General features: G+C 30.5%; 2 protein-coding genes across 3 annotated transcripts in view; one reads left to right on the top strand and one right to left on the bottom strand.

Moving 5' to 3' along the window:
- LOC147806196 (uncharacterized) overlaps positions 1–7,879 on the bottom strand; it is a 51,775-nt gene extending 43,896 nt beyond the window's left edge. Inside the window, exons 1-3 of the mRNA XM_087168983.1 lie at positions 7,654–7,879; positions 7,186–7,327; positions 3,270–3,412 (exon numbers count right to left, since the gene is read on the bottom strand). Of these exons, the coding sequence (XP_087025109.1) occupies positions 3,270–3,376 (107 nt within the window). The 5' untranslated portion in view covers positions 3,377–3,412; positions 7,186–7,327; positions 7,654–7,879. The remainder of the gene's footprint in view (positions 1–3,269; positions 3,413–7,185; positions 7,328–7,653) is intronic.
- Positions 1–15,813, top strand: part of LOC107450504 (uncharacterized) — a 265,618-nt gene that overhangs the window by 192,403 nt on the left and 57,402 nt on the right. The window lies entirely within an intron of this gene.

Below are 15,813 nucleotides of genomic sequence, written 5' to 3'. Positions count from 1 at the left end.
CTTCTGATATCAAAACCTATAACTGAATGTGTGATATAGTAATATGAAAATCAATATGTTAAACCAAACAAAAAGATTAAGATATAATTTTAGATCTTTACCCCTTTGTTGGTTATTACTTAGCTCGATCAACCAGTACGTCTGGAGTATTTTAATTCTAATTATTTAAAATTTTTAATATGCATGGTTTAAAAATAATGCCAAAGGATAAAGAAAAAAAGAAGTACGTGCAAAAGTACAAGAAAGATTGGGAACACGAAAAGCAATTTAAAGGTTTAAGGGTAAAGGATTTTGTATTTATTTCTTCTATGTTAAAAATGTTTAACAGCAAAAATATATACAAATCAGAAAGTATTGACGAAAATATGTTGGATATTTTATCAAAACTTTAAGCATAATGTTAGAATTAAAATATTAAAAAAGACTATATCGTTGATAATAAAATATTTATGAAAAAAATGCGCGAGTCAAAAAGTATTAAAAAAAAATATCTTAAATATTTTAGCAGAAATTAAAGATTATGTAACGATTGAAATGTAAAAAAGATTAATTTGTTGATAGTAAAATATTAAAAAGTATTAAAGCAACGTTTTCTATACATTATTTAACTTTTGTACTACTTTTTAATGCTTATACATTAAGTTAAAAATTTTGGGTTTTTTTAAAATTTTTTAGGGGATTTTACAACGCTATCTGGGGGTGAACGGTTATCAACACCTGAGCAACACTGCCAGTAAGGCACTTTGTTAACTTCCATTGTGTTCCTGTGCTTAAATTCTGTTTCAAGGAAGATGTGTGCACAATTCATTGCACACACGCTTTAATTTCTGGGATTTAATTATTAATAATTTCTACATGCATCAATAGTTTCGATGAAATTAAAATTTTCTCATAAGTTGGAAATTCATAAGATTTTTCTGTAATCTATAAATTCTAAAAAGCTTCTGAAAAATTCGAAATTTTAAAGAACCATAAATCACATAAAATATAGCTTCTATCCTGACACAAATAAAGCGCAATGATTTCAATGTTTTGAGTATTATCTTTAGATTTTATGTTTTCAATTAAATATAAATAGATTTATGAATTGAATTGCAAGCAGTACAACTAGTATAATAAATTTTTTTCTGCAACTAGTATAGACACAAAAATAAATCAGAAGCAGTAATTTGGAAATCTCATTACGAAATTTCACCATTACCGCCACCTGTGCTAGCGGTAAACTTTAAATAGCCCGTTTGGCTGTCGTGATTTAAACGGGTATCAGTTTCGTCTCCGATTACTGGTCAAAGCATAATAATCCCCTCTATATCCTTTGTATTCTATATTCTTTGTATGGGTCACATGAAAATGGTGTCTTGGGATATTCATCCACTTTTAGATGAAGGTGGATAATTTTTTTTAAAATTTTTTTCCGTACATGCGCTGTATAAAGCAATTACTTCAATTACTCTTATCTGGAGCAGTGTTTATTATTATTTTTTTAATTTTAAAGCAATAATTTCGTTATCAGTTTAAAATTGATTCAAACGCTTTGTTTAATTTTTTTAAAATAATTAATCTATAGCAAAAGTGGCACTAGAGCTAGTATATATTTCGGACATTTACCAAAGGTCTAGTCATACTAGGTCTGGTTAATTGCCATTGCCCGGTACACATTTGCCCGGTATATCCAAAACTGATGTTTTTTAAGGTCAAGTACCACTGCCCGGTATACCCTACACTGTTGTTTTTTCAAAGTAAAGTGCCATTGCCCGCGGTATATATTTGCCCGATACTCCAAACACTGATGTTTGTTCTAATCTATCGTCAGTAAGTATTAGTCCGCGAATAAATTAATATCAAATCGGATGTAACAAATATTTCGGACATTCACCAAAGCGAATAATTTGATTGTCAACATTCACCGGGGAAAGTCAACAACCACCGATTTCGGTCATTCACAGTAACATGCACATCATTTGCATAATAACCTCATCAGGACGATTATTTCATACTTTTCCTAAATAGCATCCGGCATTTAAAAAAATAAAAATAATTTGTTTTGTTGGCGATGATCTCGTAAAGCGATAAAGAATCATGCATGGTACAGGTAAGGAAGATATTAACCTCGAAGGAAAAGTGGATGAATAACCCAAGGAACCCATGAAAATCCCCTCATATTCTTTGTACGAGTCACGTGATAATCGCTGGAGAAGAATTTATTTCCATTGTTTCAATATTGATGCCGCTATTTCCTCCTGTAGGTTAAAGAAAAAAACCATCATTTGATGCTTATTTTCGCTGCGAGATGCTTCCTCCCGCGTATTTGTGAATTCGCGTGCTTTTTGCTTTTTTTTCGCGAGATAAGCATTTATAAAATATATGGATTTGCCGAGTGGCAGCTGCGTTATATGTGGGAATAACAAACAAAAATATCTTGATTATGAAGATAGTGATTCTGTTTCGGAGTATTCCATAATTCTGGGCATTTTTATTTTTTCAAGTTTATTACAAAATTTGCGCAACAGTTTTCGAGACAAGATGTTAACAAATAATATTCATCTGAAGATAAAAATATCGCATTAATTTTTTCACTTCCCGCAGAAATAACGGGTGCCATATTATATAGTTTTTGGAAACGCAAAAGTTATTAAAATTCTTGTATTATTTTAAAACAACTGATGAAGATGTTAATTGTAACATGTGTAGATAAAGAAATATTTAAAAAAATCGCCCAGTATTTCAGGACCAGAAAGTATAAAAACTGAGCCGTACGCAGAGGAGTAATTAACTACAGTTTGTAGGAAATACTTTATTCATTTTTAGTTTCTTTTCGATTATTTTATTTCTATCCATTTTCAACATAATCTCGTATTTTATCTTCCCCTCTTATCAACGTGTTGTTCATGTAAAGAGAGTTTTGTGTATGCGAAACATGTTGAGCGCATTTTAATATTTTTAAGAAGCATTATACTCTTTGAAGTAGAATAGACGTCTCACTTTTACCAGATTTTCCCTCTCCGTTGCCATGTTTTCCCCAAATCTTGCTTTTTCCCCAGAAACTATGTTAAAAAAGAGGAGATAATTATGGAGGGTAAGGAAATTGCAGAATCTTGAGACACCTATTCTATTACGAAAAAAGCAGAGGATTTTATTTATCTTGTAGGTTTTAAGGTGAATATTATCTCAGAAAAGATAATCTTTGCAGTTAATGTTTGATGCAACAGTTAGCAGCAGTCTAATATTTAGAAAAGGATTTTAGTTATAAAAAACAAAAGTATGTGTACCAGCATCTTTCTTCTATAAGAAGATCTGTAAATGTTAAATATAAATCACACAAGGGAAGAAAATGGCTTTTTTCTTGGAGAAACGGGGTGAAGTTTTCAAATCCCATGGAATACAGTTCTTCATATACTGACTTTGAAGGATACTTGAAAAGAAAGAAAAGAAAGAATTAGGACACTAAATAAGTGGGAATGTTGAAAATATTTCAGGTAAATATCTTTAAGTAGTTCGTCGGCCAATTTTCAAACTCTATGTTTCAAAAAAATGTATTTGTAACACTCATGGAAATATATAAAGCATGGAATTAGGAGAACCAAGAAATATTTTAAAAGTATACACCAGAGGAAAGGTGCTGACGCCTGTAATTGCTGGTAAAGGAACATGTTTTATTGTTCTTGTCAAATTTCTCAATTTGGACCACCAGCAATAATACTTGTTTCGTGCAGGTGCTCTCAACTAAATGTTGTATGGAACCCGTAAATGCCCGAATGTAATTCAGTACGAGTGATATATTCTCCTGCTTCGGATTTCATAACATCACTATGTGAGGGTTTTTAAAAAAAGCATAATTCTTCTAGTTTCACGCAGAGGAACAGGATGGGTGGTCTTTATTTCGATTAGTTTTGCATAATGTGCAGGATAATCTCGATGATTAGGGGTATGGGGGCCATTGCAACTTCCGCAACATGGGTCACTAATGCATGTGCCCAGATGTTCAGAGAGAAGGCTTCCACTGCTTCCGCACCTAGATGATTGTTTACAGTGTTTGTCGAGTTTCCCAAAGCCCCAACAATTATTGCATGCAGGTATTCCGTCCTGAAAAGTTTTCGATTCATAATATTGGTACCAAAAGAGAATTTTCACCGGGATGACTGTTCTAAGGCTGTTAAATAAGATTGCAGAGGTAGGTTTTTCCCAATTTAAAAACCGGCTGATTTCCATAGCCTGAACTCTATTTTCAAGGTTGAATTCGTTGCTAACGTCCAGTACTACTGTTTCGGTAGGAACATTTCTGAGAATAAATTTGGCTCGATTCTCTATCCCCTGAGCTATGATGACTCGTGGGATAGAGCGTTAGATTTCCAATGAAGCGAACCGGGTTCGAATCCCATTCGATACGAATTCCGCATCCGGTTTGCTCCGCACCACAATGCTGACGTGAAATGTCCTCAGTGGAACACGGATCATGAGTTAGAGTCCTCTTGCTGTTAGGTCGACCGCGTGAGGTTCTCGTGATCTTTTTCTCCATGTATCGCAAATGCGGGTTAGTTCCCTCAAAAAGTCCTCCACGAAGGTAAATTTCTCCCAATACGAGATCTATGTGTTCCTTGTTTTCTCGATTGGGTTCAAAATTACAAGACTACGGAGTTGAACATTAGTCGTCGTAAACCCATAAAATTGCGTCGACTGTTCATCGACTGTTATAAAAAATAAAATAAAATAAATTTGGATGAAATTAGTTCCAGGAGGCACTTTGCTGATACTGGAACATCCGATATGTCCTTGATCGCTAAAATGTACTATGCTGACAATGGGTTAATAAGGCTCCATTTTTTGAAAGCGTATATGCTTGTTATTGTTTTGATCGGTACAGAAGCTATTAAATCTACTTTGAGCAGTACTGGAGAGGTCTGGGGAATAGTGATCAGATTTTTCTTTAGCTTCAATGATAAACCAAAATCAAGTTGAGCTATTATTTTCGGCATCAGCAAGGATATTTTCTATAGGCTAATTGGAACTCTGTAGGGAATCTGACATTCCGGCCGAGGAGCCACAGAAAAGTAAAAAGTGAAAAAGGCTTATATGTATCTTGGTAATCAAAAAAGGAGAGAATCGTTATTAATCTAGTAACAATAAGTAATCCGTGGGTGTTACTTGATATAAAGTTGACATACTGCTCTAAAAGTCAACATTCTGACTCGAAAAGTTGTTATTCCAATAAAATCCAAAACTACGCAATACAAAAAAAAAAAAAAAAACTATATTACTTTAATGACTGTCAATGTCAATACCCGTCGACAATTCTAGAATACTAAACTTGACAATATGCCTCACTGTCTCTCTATCAATCATAACTGATAATTCTTAGACTTATTAAGATACATTGGAGCTATTATAACTAGGAAATTTTTTTTAGTTTTAAAAAATGCCAACAATCATTTTTCTTTCTTAAATTAAAAAGTTTTGTTTATAAAAATTGGATTTTTCCGGGGGTATATAAAGAAAAAAAAACTTTTGCCAATTTTTTCGGATAAAATCAGCTGCTGTCTGGTTTATTTTAAGATTTTTAACAGCTTCAGCGTGTTAAAGATATTTACTTCAATACTAATTCCTGTATTAAATTCAGCTTTTGACAACTAAGAAAATTTTTAAATTTTTTGAGATTGCTAATACATTTTGTATAGGTCAAAACTTGTAAGTCTCTCCTCTAAGAATGTCTGCTGAGAACCTCTTGAAAATGATTTCACACCTGTTTAGAGGATGTTTCGCTTAACTTCAATGACAAGTTAATCACTTTCCTTTATCGCCAAATTGAGCAATGGCAGAAAGTATTTTACATTATTCAAAAATAGAAAAATTAATTTAAAGAAATTTAATACAACAAAAATTTTTCAGTGGAATTATTCTGACACTTTAAACCGATTCTCGTATCGTAGCTTAGTTGAGCCCAATTTTACATGTTTCTCCACATAAAATTTTTACATGTAAAACCGATTTGAGCGCTACTGTCGATATTTTTTTTCAGAAATCTGGATAACGTTTTTATTGCGTTGGTTTAAAATCTAGACATGTTTTTTTTTTTTTTTTTAATTAAAGTGGTAGTCGATATTTTCCTGCTCCGCCTACAATCCTGCTCCGCCTCGATTTTTATCTTAAAATTTAGAGAAAGTTGCGATCGGAGAAAAATCTATAGCAAATTTTTAAATGACGTGAATATTTGAACAAATTATTGCAGAATTACTTTTCCATTTTCTAATTTTGATTAATTCTGCCATGATTTGTTTATTGTATTTTGATATACTTAAAGCTACTATTTTCAACATTTAAAACTAAAAGATTTATTATTATTTACGTGAACTCACTTTTATTATGCTTTATATATATATATATATATATATATATATATATATATATATATATATATATATATATATATATATATATATATATACAAATTAACATGAATAAAATAAAAAACTAAATGGTAGAGAAATAAGAATGGTAAAAGCAAATAGTCGTTGTCAAGACACATCTAATTGCCATAAATAATGCGATATATATATATATATATATATATATATAAGAGCCATTACATTATGACCACCCTCCATCTATAACAATGGGCTCGCCCAGGTTTTCATGGTTTCTCGCCCAGGAACAATGTTTTCATGGGGCACATTAGGACCCATATTCCTCATAAAACAATCTACTTGATTACAATCTGTAAGCTACTTGAACATAGTTCACCCATTCAAGGCAACAGTGTTTCTTGCGGGGGGGGGGGGTTGTTTACCAAAAAATAATGCAACATGTCATAAGGGTCGAATCGTCATGGATTGGTTCGAGGAACATTCCAGTGACTCTCAAGTCATGTGTTGGCCTCCAAATTCATCTGACTTTAATCCTATAGAGCATTTGTGGTCCTACTTGGAAAACCAAATTAGTGCTGCAACGCTACCCCATCGCACTGTGAGGGAACTGCAGGATCAGTTGGTGAGCTATTGGTACCAGATACCTCAGATTACCTATCAGCACCTTGTGGAATCAATGCCACGGCGGGTTCTAGCAGTTTTGCGGGCTAAAGGTGGCCCTATATGTTATTAGCAGGGTGGTCATAATGTAATGGCTCTTCGGTGTATATATATATATATTAACTATTTAACGTGTATCTTTTGAAACGGAAATTTTGGTACTTACAGTACGATCGTCCGAAAGTCCACCGTCTTTGCAATATCTTTGAGAAAAACATTCACATAAATTCCGGTATTCCTGAACTTCAGGCAATAAATGACATCTTTCAATAAATCTCGCATCTTCACAAATGGATGATGAGTTAAATCTGAAAATCAAACAAATATAATTTATTATAGTTTTTTCTTTTGATCTCAGGAAAGTGAGGAATAATAGGTGGTTTCTCTGAACCTTGGCGCCAAGCTCTGAACAATCATCGCGCCTGTATAAAGCTTATCAAATATTTTCTTCGAAAAACAGACTTTTGTTTAATTTGTTAGGGCAAAGGCTTTCAAGCTATTTAAGACGGTTAAACAGCAAAGCATAGAACTCTTTTATGTTTGAAGGAACATTTAATATTACTGTCAGATTTTTATCAAGTTGTGCAAAGCAAAAGTAGTGAAATACAAATTGAAATAAGAAGTAGATTTCTACCTGAGAATTAAATTTTTTGCTCCGTTGGTATGCCAAATTTCACAGAAAAGAAGAAATTCGTTTTTTTTTTTAACGAAAAGTACTTTAAACCCATATAGATTTTTTATGAAAATTGTTAGCAAAAAAATGACAACTAATATATTTTAGTTCGTGGGCCACAAAAAAAGACTTCGCTGGGCGGGTGTGGCCCGCGGGTAATCAGTTGGTAACCCTGTTGTAAACCAACAAGAGGGCGCGTTCTTAATTTGCTTTCTTTTTCAGAGAAACATTCATTGCGTACAATGAATGCAGGAATGCGGGTTAGCATAAAATATCAAATAATGAATTTTAATTGCATAAAAATTAATAAAGAATTGATGATCTCATACTTTTGAAGCAAAATTTTAATTAAATATATATTTTTTAATTTTTTTGTATTAATTTGCAGTTATATAGATCAAAGAATAACAGTTATTTATGATTGAAATTTCTTCAATTTACAAAACTTTTTATTGATAAATTTTTAAATATGAATGAAAAAATATTTTTTTCGAACTTTTTTTTGGATTTTATATTTAGGTATAAATATAATTCGGATAACCAAGCAGATTTTTTTCGAAAATTATTTGACTGCTTATTGTGATTAAAAAAATAATTTTACTTGTAATTAAAGCGTTAGAAAAAAACTGAACATATAAAGAATACCGCTTTCCCTTTCGCATCAAAGAGTAAAAAAATTAATAAATAATAAAGTATAAAATATTAATAGAAAAAAGTCATGCACTAGCTTGCAAGAATTTTCAAGATTAAAAACAATTAAAAATAATTAAAAAAATTATTTTGCTTGTAGTTAAAGCGTTAGAAAAAATGAACATGTAAGGAATACCGCTTTCCCATTTGCATCAAAGACTAAAAGAATTAATAAATAATGAAGTATAAAATATTAATAGAAAATTCAAGATAAAAAACAATTAAAAAAAATAATTTTGCTTGTAATTAAAGCACTAGAAAAATGGACATATAAGGAAGGCCGCTTTCCCATTCACATGAAAGAGTAAAAAAATTAATAAATTATAAAGTGTAAAATATTAATAGAAAAAAGTCATGCACTAGCTTGCAAGAACATTCAAGATTAAAAACAATTAAAAAAATAATTTTGCTTGTAATTAAAGAGCTAGAAAAACTGAACATGTAAGGGATACCGCTTTCCCATTCGCATCCAAGAGTAAAATCAATAAATAATGAAGTATAAAATATTAATAGAGAAAAGAAATGCACTAGCTTGCAAGAATATTCAAGATTAAAAACAAAAGACGAAAAAACAAATTTTTTTTTAAAAAAAAATTTGCAAAATATTTGTTAGAATGCTATTTTCTTCTCACCTCGAACAAATTTTTGTCATTTATTACGGATTGCTACTTATTTAGTAAAAGTTTCTGTGCATACTAGGGTGGTTTTTATTAACTGGGGAAATAAATTCCCAGAATATTTCATATATCCCCCTAAGAAATTGACAGCATACTTCACGGCATCACATTTGTTATAAGGCGCCCCATTTATAATAAGGTCAGTGTGCTTAAAGGCAACACGATTTTTTATAAGTTTGTGACATTTACGTCAAACTCGACCTTTTATTTTATTTTCCCCCCAAAAATGGCTGAGATATTAAGACATCAGCTCTAAACAAATTTTTATTCGCGATCGCAACGCTCGAGTACGCCATCTAGCGGGAGCCTGTAAATATCAGACGTTAATTTATCACGTTTTCATTTAGTTCCATCAAAATCATTGACTGAATCAGACGCCATTTTTTAGCAGCAAATAAGAAACAAAATTTCCCTAAGGAAAAGGCCGAAGAAATTGAAAAAAATCTCCAGAATATTAGTAAATCTTTTAGGAACAGAACAAGCCAAACATTTGAAGAAAAATTCTTCAATAATTTTTAATTTCTCTTATCAACAAACTTGCAACTGATGACTTCCGATTTCGGATACTGTTACAGATGTGTGCATTAAGGTAAAATGCATTTCTTCTGTCTTCAATTCATTACAAATTAAACTGAAGTCAACATTGCTTTCGTCATTCCAATAAATAAATGTGAATTCAGAACGTACAGAACTGTAATAGTTATAGCATATTCTTCTTCGTTATAGAATAGTATATATTTCTGTATCCATATAATTCGGAAAACAACAATAAAAAATTATCCAAGTTACTTGAAATAGTGCCATTTGTGCTGATTCTTAAATAATTTTAATCGTTTTCTTGGTAAGTATTTTTTAGTTTTGAAAGAATAAGTTCAACTAGAATTCAGCTATTCTGTTTTTAGCTACGTATTCAAATTCATATCAGTTGTAAAATTTTGCTGTGTAGTATGTTATCTAAAAGTAATGAAGGGATAAACTATGTATCTTTTATTTGAGAATAAAGTTTTCAAACAAGGAACCCCCATTTTGGAATTCTCCGGGAATTATAAATCAGGTAAATGCAATGATTTTTACAATAAAAAATTTGCTTGTAAATATTTTTTTTTTCATTTGATGATGGTTCTCTACAGAATGGTTGATAAAAGAACCATTCTGTAGAGAATCATAAAACAACTGATGATGATCAACCGAATGATAAAAATTGTTTTCAAAATACTTTTTTTGAAAAATTTAATGATATAACATTATATGTTTATGTATACTTCTTGTATATTCCAATGTTTGAAGTAATATGATTCAGAAAAGTACGGAATAAAAATTCGGTACTTACGTATTAACGCCACCGCCGCTACAGATTTGGCGGTTTTTAAGTGCCGCCAATCTACACTTAAAATTTTTGCGACAATTCATAAAATAAAACACTTTATTTAAAATCAAAATAGTCAATCGGACATCGGTGGAAAATGAGCCGATATAGAGTTTAGCATAGATTCAAAACAATCATATCGCCATATGAACTCTGATAAATAAGATTCCAAATGAAATAACATTTCCAAAACGTACGTTTACCAAGATAAAGTTTTATGTTGTGGGAATTGGTAAATTTTCGTTTTTTCGGAAAAATATTTCCCTCCTGAAAAAATAAAATTGCATCTTGTTTTGTTTTTGACAAATCCCAAAGACGAATTTTCATAGTTTGTTGCGATCGCAGATTGCAGAAATTGAATTATCGTCTGAAACCTAAGCAAAGATATTTCATTGTAGAATTCGCGATCGCAACGAACTATAGGGGGCGTTGTTGTATGAGACGGATACCTGCGATTTCCATATGAACAGATATTCAATTACTCTAGAGACGTCTTTAATGTAGCACGTAGCATTGCAACGTTCCTTCTTTATTGTGGCTAATTAAATTTAAAAAAGAAAAAAATTTGGTATTCTTTCTTATGCAAACGAAAACAAAATGGTATCTCTTTTTATTAGAGAAGGAATATCCGAAACACATCGGAAAAATATTTGTACATTAACAGAAAAAAATATTTATATTCTTATAAGAGTTAAAACCTAATGCCCGAGAAATAGTTTTACTAAATTTAATGATATAACACGAAAGGCCCATTTAAACTTTACATTCTATAGTTTTAAGAATCATATTACTTCAAAAATTAAAATGAACAGAAAGTATACATAAACCTTATAATTTTATGAAATTTAATTTTGTAAACAAAGTTTCTGACAACAATTTTTATCAAAAAATTTCAAATTTCAATAAAAAACATTATTTAGAAACTAAGAAACGTAAAATAAAGAATGCTGACGAAAAAAAAAAAAAAAAAAAAAAAAAACAATTCTTTTTTGTCGCCATTTTTAGTGCTACGAAAATTCGTCTTTGGGATTTGCCAAAAACAAAACAAGATGCAATTTTATTTTTTCAGGAGGGGAATATTTTACCGAAAAAACAAAAATGTACCAATTCCCACAACATGAAGCTTTATCTTGGTAAACGTACGTTTTGGAAATGTTATTTCATTTGGAATCTTATTTATCAGAGTTCATATGGCGATATGAGTGTTTTGAATCTATTCTAAACTCTATATCGGCTCATTTTCCTCCGAAATCCGACTGACTACTTTGATTTTTTAAAGTGTTTTATTTTATGATTTGTCGCAAAAATTTTTAGTGTAGATTGGTGGCACTTAAAAACCGCCAAATCTGTAGCGGCGGTGGCGTTAATATACAATAAGTATCGAATTTTTATTCCATACTTTTCTGAATCATATTACTTCAAACATTGGAATATACAAGAAGTCTGCATAAACACATAATGTTATACCATTTAATTTTTCAAAAAAAGTATTTTGACAAAATCAAAAAATTATCAAAAAATTATAAACTAAAAAACGGAAAATAAAGAGTTCTTAGGATAAAAAACGATTTTAAGAATTCTTTACATATAAATAAAAACTTTCATATTGTTTCTTTTTTTTATTATTCTTGTAGTTCTTAATCAAACGTAAAAAACCATTCTGTAGAGAACTATCATCAAATAAGAAAAAAAATTATTTACTAGCAAATTTTTTATTATAAAAATCATAACACTCACCTGTTTTATAAATCCGCAGAATTCCAAATGAAATGTTCTTCGTTTGAAAATTTTATTTTCAAATAATATAAGCATAGATTACCCTTCATTACTTTTAAATAACATACCACACATCAAAGTTTTATAAATGCAAGATCTTGATATGAATTTGAATATGTAGCTTAAAAACAGAATAGCTGAATTCTAGTTGAAATTATTCCTTCAAAACAAAAAAATAATTACCAAGAAAACGATACAAATTTATTAATAATCAGCACAAATGAATCTATTTCAAGTAGTTCAGATGATTCTTTATTTCTGTTTTACGAATAATATAGATACAGAAATATATACAATTCTATAAAGAAGAACAATATTCTATAACTATATATTATACAGTTCTGTGCATATTCTGAATTCTCATTTATTCATTGGAATGACGAAAGCAATGCTGATTTCACTTTAATTTGTAATGAATTGAAGACAGAAAAAATTATTTTACCATAATACACACAATCTGTAACAGCAAGTGATCATGAAATTGGAAGTTATGTTGTTGGTACCGTCATTCGGGGCTACTTTGTGCAGGATTTCGCAGTTTTTGAACTTTGACATGTAAAAAAACTATGTTAATTCAAACTTTAGTAAAATTAATCGATATTATATTCATAACTGGACTCAGACGAGAGAATTTGATCAATATTGGCATTATTTGTATGTAATATTTACGAATAATAAATCAAATCTCCTTAATAAATATAATAAAACAATCGACTTGCACAAAGTAGCCCCCAAATGGAGCTACTTTGTGCAGCGATAGGAATTTAGTTTAATAATCATGTTTTTAGCAAAATATTGATATAAAATTGTTAAAAAAGTTAATTGTTGACATTTTTAAAGACAAAAACATCAAGATATGTAAAGATATTAGTTTGAAAGAAATTTTCAGCGTTAAAAAAACATTTTTTTTGAAGAATTTTATCTTAAAAAGAATGTTTATTTCAAAACATTTGAGTTTAAACAAAAGGAAACCATATACATTTTTTAACATTGAAATGGATGATATTTCAAAAATAATAATTATTACATATTCATTAACATTTATAATATTGTTAAATTTGAACATAACATGCTTGAATAAACACGACAGAACTTGCTCTTCAGTTTCTGTCAAAATCATCTGATGTCCTATAAAATATATTTTTATGTGTTAAATCGTTTGATTAATTCATTAGAAGGAAAATAATAGTTAACCAGCACGTTTCACGTGTTTCTTGTGAATTTTATTAGAGATAGTATTTTTGTGGATTTTGTACTTCCGGGAAGCTTCTTCAATCGACATACCACCAGCAACTGCTTTCAAACATTGTTGCAGCTTTTCTGAAGTGTAATCAAGGTAATTTCTCGTACGAGGTATTTTTTTATAACGTCTGACATTTTTTCTATCGAAAAAAAACGAATGAAACTTTGCACAAAGTAGCCCCACAGTGCATTTTTTTTTCATTTTCCGTTTATTTGTTATTAATTTAAAAAATTTTTTAACGCTAACATGATATAATTGTTTATTAATGTATAAATAAAAAATTTTGCACTTACGACAATTGTTTTATCAACGTCTTTGCATTTCACAACTAAAGTTTCCACGCACACTTTTCAACATCCGACGTTCTCGGAAAATTGTTGACATTGGATGAACGAAACACACTCTGAGATTGTTTTAAAATTCGAAAAAATGTTTGTAATAATAGAAGAGACTTCTATCTTCAAATTCCACACATTTTTAACGTGAAATAAACATAATAGTGAAAAGCAGCACTTGAAAAATACCAAATTCGAATTTGCACAAAGTAGCCCCAGCTGCACAAAGTAGCCCCGAATGACGGTAATAGAAAGGTAAAAATTATCGAGAAATTGTTCTTCAAATGCTTGGCGTGTTCTGCTTCAATGTTTGGCAAGTTCTGGTTAGTTTTTTCAAGAAGTTCTACCTTTTCCTTAGGGAAATTTTGCTTCTTATTTGCTGCTAATGAAATGGCGTCCGTCCGTCATTGCCAACGGCTTTGTGGGAACTAATGTCCGATATTTTCAGTCTACCGCTAGATGGCGTACTCGAGCGTTGAGATCGCGAATTTAGGGAATTTTTGTCGAATTTAAGGTGCACTCAAGGTACCTAAATGCGACTGTGCATTTCTGTAACGTTTTTACTTAATTGCTTTTGTGTTTGTAACAATAAAATCTTACTATCAAAATTTTAAATACTCTCCGATTAGTAAGATTGCTCCATTTCGGACCCAATACAAGTTGAATTTGTTTCATCATGAATGCAGCAACATTTGTCGCCATTTTATCTCAAATTTAGTTTATCGTTCATCGAATTTCCTAACATTTTAAATCTAACTTAAGTACTTAAAATCCAACTAAAGCTCTGAACGGGATAACTATACAAGTTCCTATTTTTTTTTTTTTTTTTTTACTGTTACTTAAAGAATTTGTCACGATATTATCGTCGAAAGGAATTTATCACTCTTCAAAATTACAACCACTTTAAAATTAGCTAGAACTCTACAGTTTTAATCGCAATTCTATGTTGGATAACATTACAAGTTACAATAATTTTTTATTCGTTAAAAATAGAATTTATCGTCCTTTTAACGAAATATTGAGTTAATCGTCAATGAAAATTTCGAACATTTTAAGTTTAGCTAGAGTACCTAAAATACAACTGAGGGAGTTCTGCCCTGAATGATTTTATAGGTTCTCATCATTTTTTGGGTACTACTAGCAGAATGAAGCTCGATATTATCGTTGATAGGTTGATATCGTCGATATGTCACTGATCGTCAAACTGTGACAACCAACACTTTAAAATTAGCTAGAACTACTCAATTTTAGTTAAAGCTTTATGATGGGTGTTGCTACAAGTTTCAATATTTTCTTATTGCTGTAAAAACAGAATTCATTGTAATATTATTGCGAGTTGAAATTTATCATCATTTAAAATTCCAACCAATTTTTTATCCATCTAATTTAAAACTGAAACGGGAATTAAAATTGCAACAGCACCTTTCATCTTGACAAAAACGTAAGTTTCAACTATTTCCTGACAGTAACAAGCAAGATTTATCGTCCTATTATCGCCAAATAATAATTAACATCCACACAACTTTCGCCACTACTTAAATTTGTTAAACTTCGAATGTAGTTCCATGCCTTCTGATAATTGAAATTTCAATAATTTCTCAACCGATGTAATAAGAATTTTTAGCAAAATGGAATTTATTGTCAATCAAAACTCAAACAGCTTTCCGACTAGTGTGTTCAATTTTTAATTGCTGCTATGTGCATAGAGACAGTACAAGTTACAATTGCTTCCGAACGTTACGAGAAAAATTTATCTAATCAAAGTTTTGACAACTTTTCGACTAGCTACTTTGCTAAAATTTTTAACTAGATTTCTTTTTCTGATACCAATACAAGCTGCAATTTGTTTATAAGTACACATGTATAAATTTCAAGCACATATGTATAGATGTACAATGCTGTATGTACAATTTATGAGCCTGTATCCATGCATATTCTATGCACACGCAATATATTTATGTACGCAAATAGATACAATACATGTTGAAAAGTACATATTACGTACACCTATATACGTACAGTGTGAAGGAAAGG

The sequence above is a fragment of the Parasteatoda tepidariorum genome, chromosome 8 (genome assembly GCF_982258835.1).
Source record: "Parasteatoda tepidariorum strain Cologne lab strain chromosome 8, Ptep-v5.0, whole genome shotgun sequence".
Classification (NCBI taxonomy): domain Eukaryota; kingdom Metazoa; phylum Arthropoda; class Arachnida; order Araneae; family Theridiidae; genus Parasteatoda; species Parasteatoda tepidariorum.
This window is presented reverse-complemented; position numbering and strand designations above follow the sequence as displayed.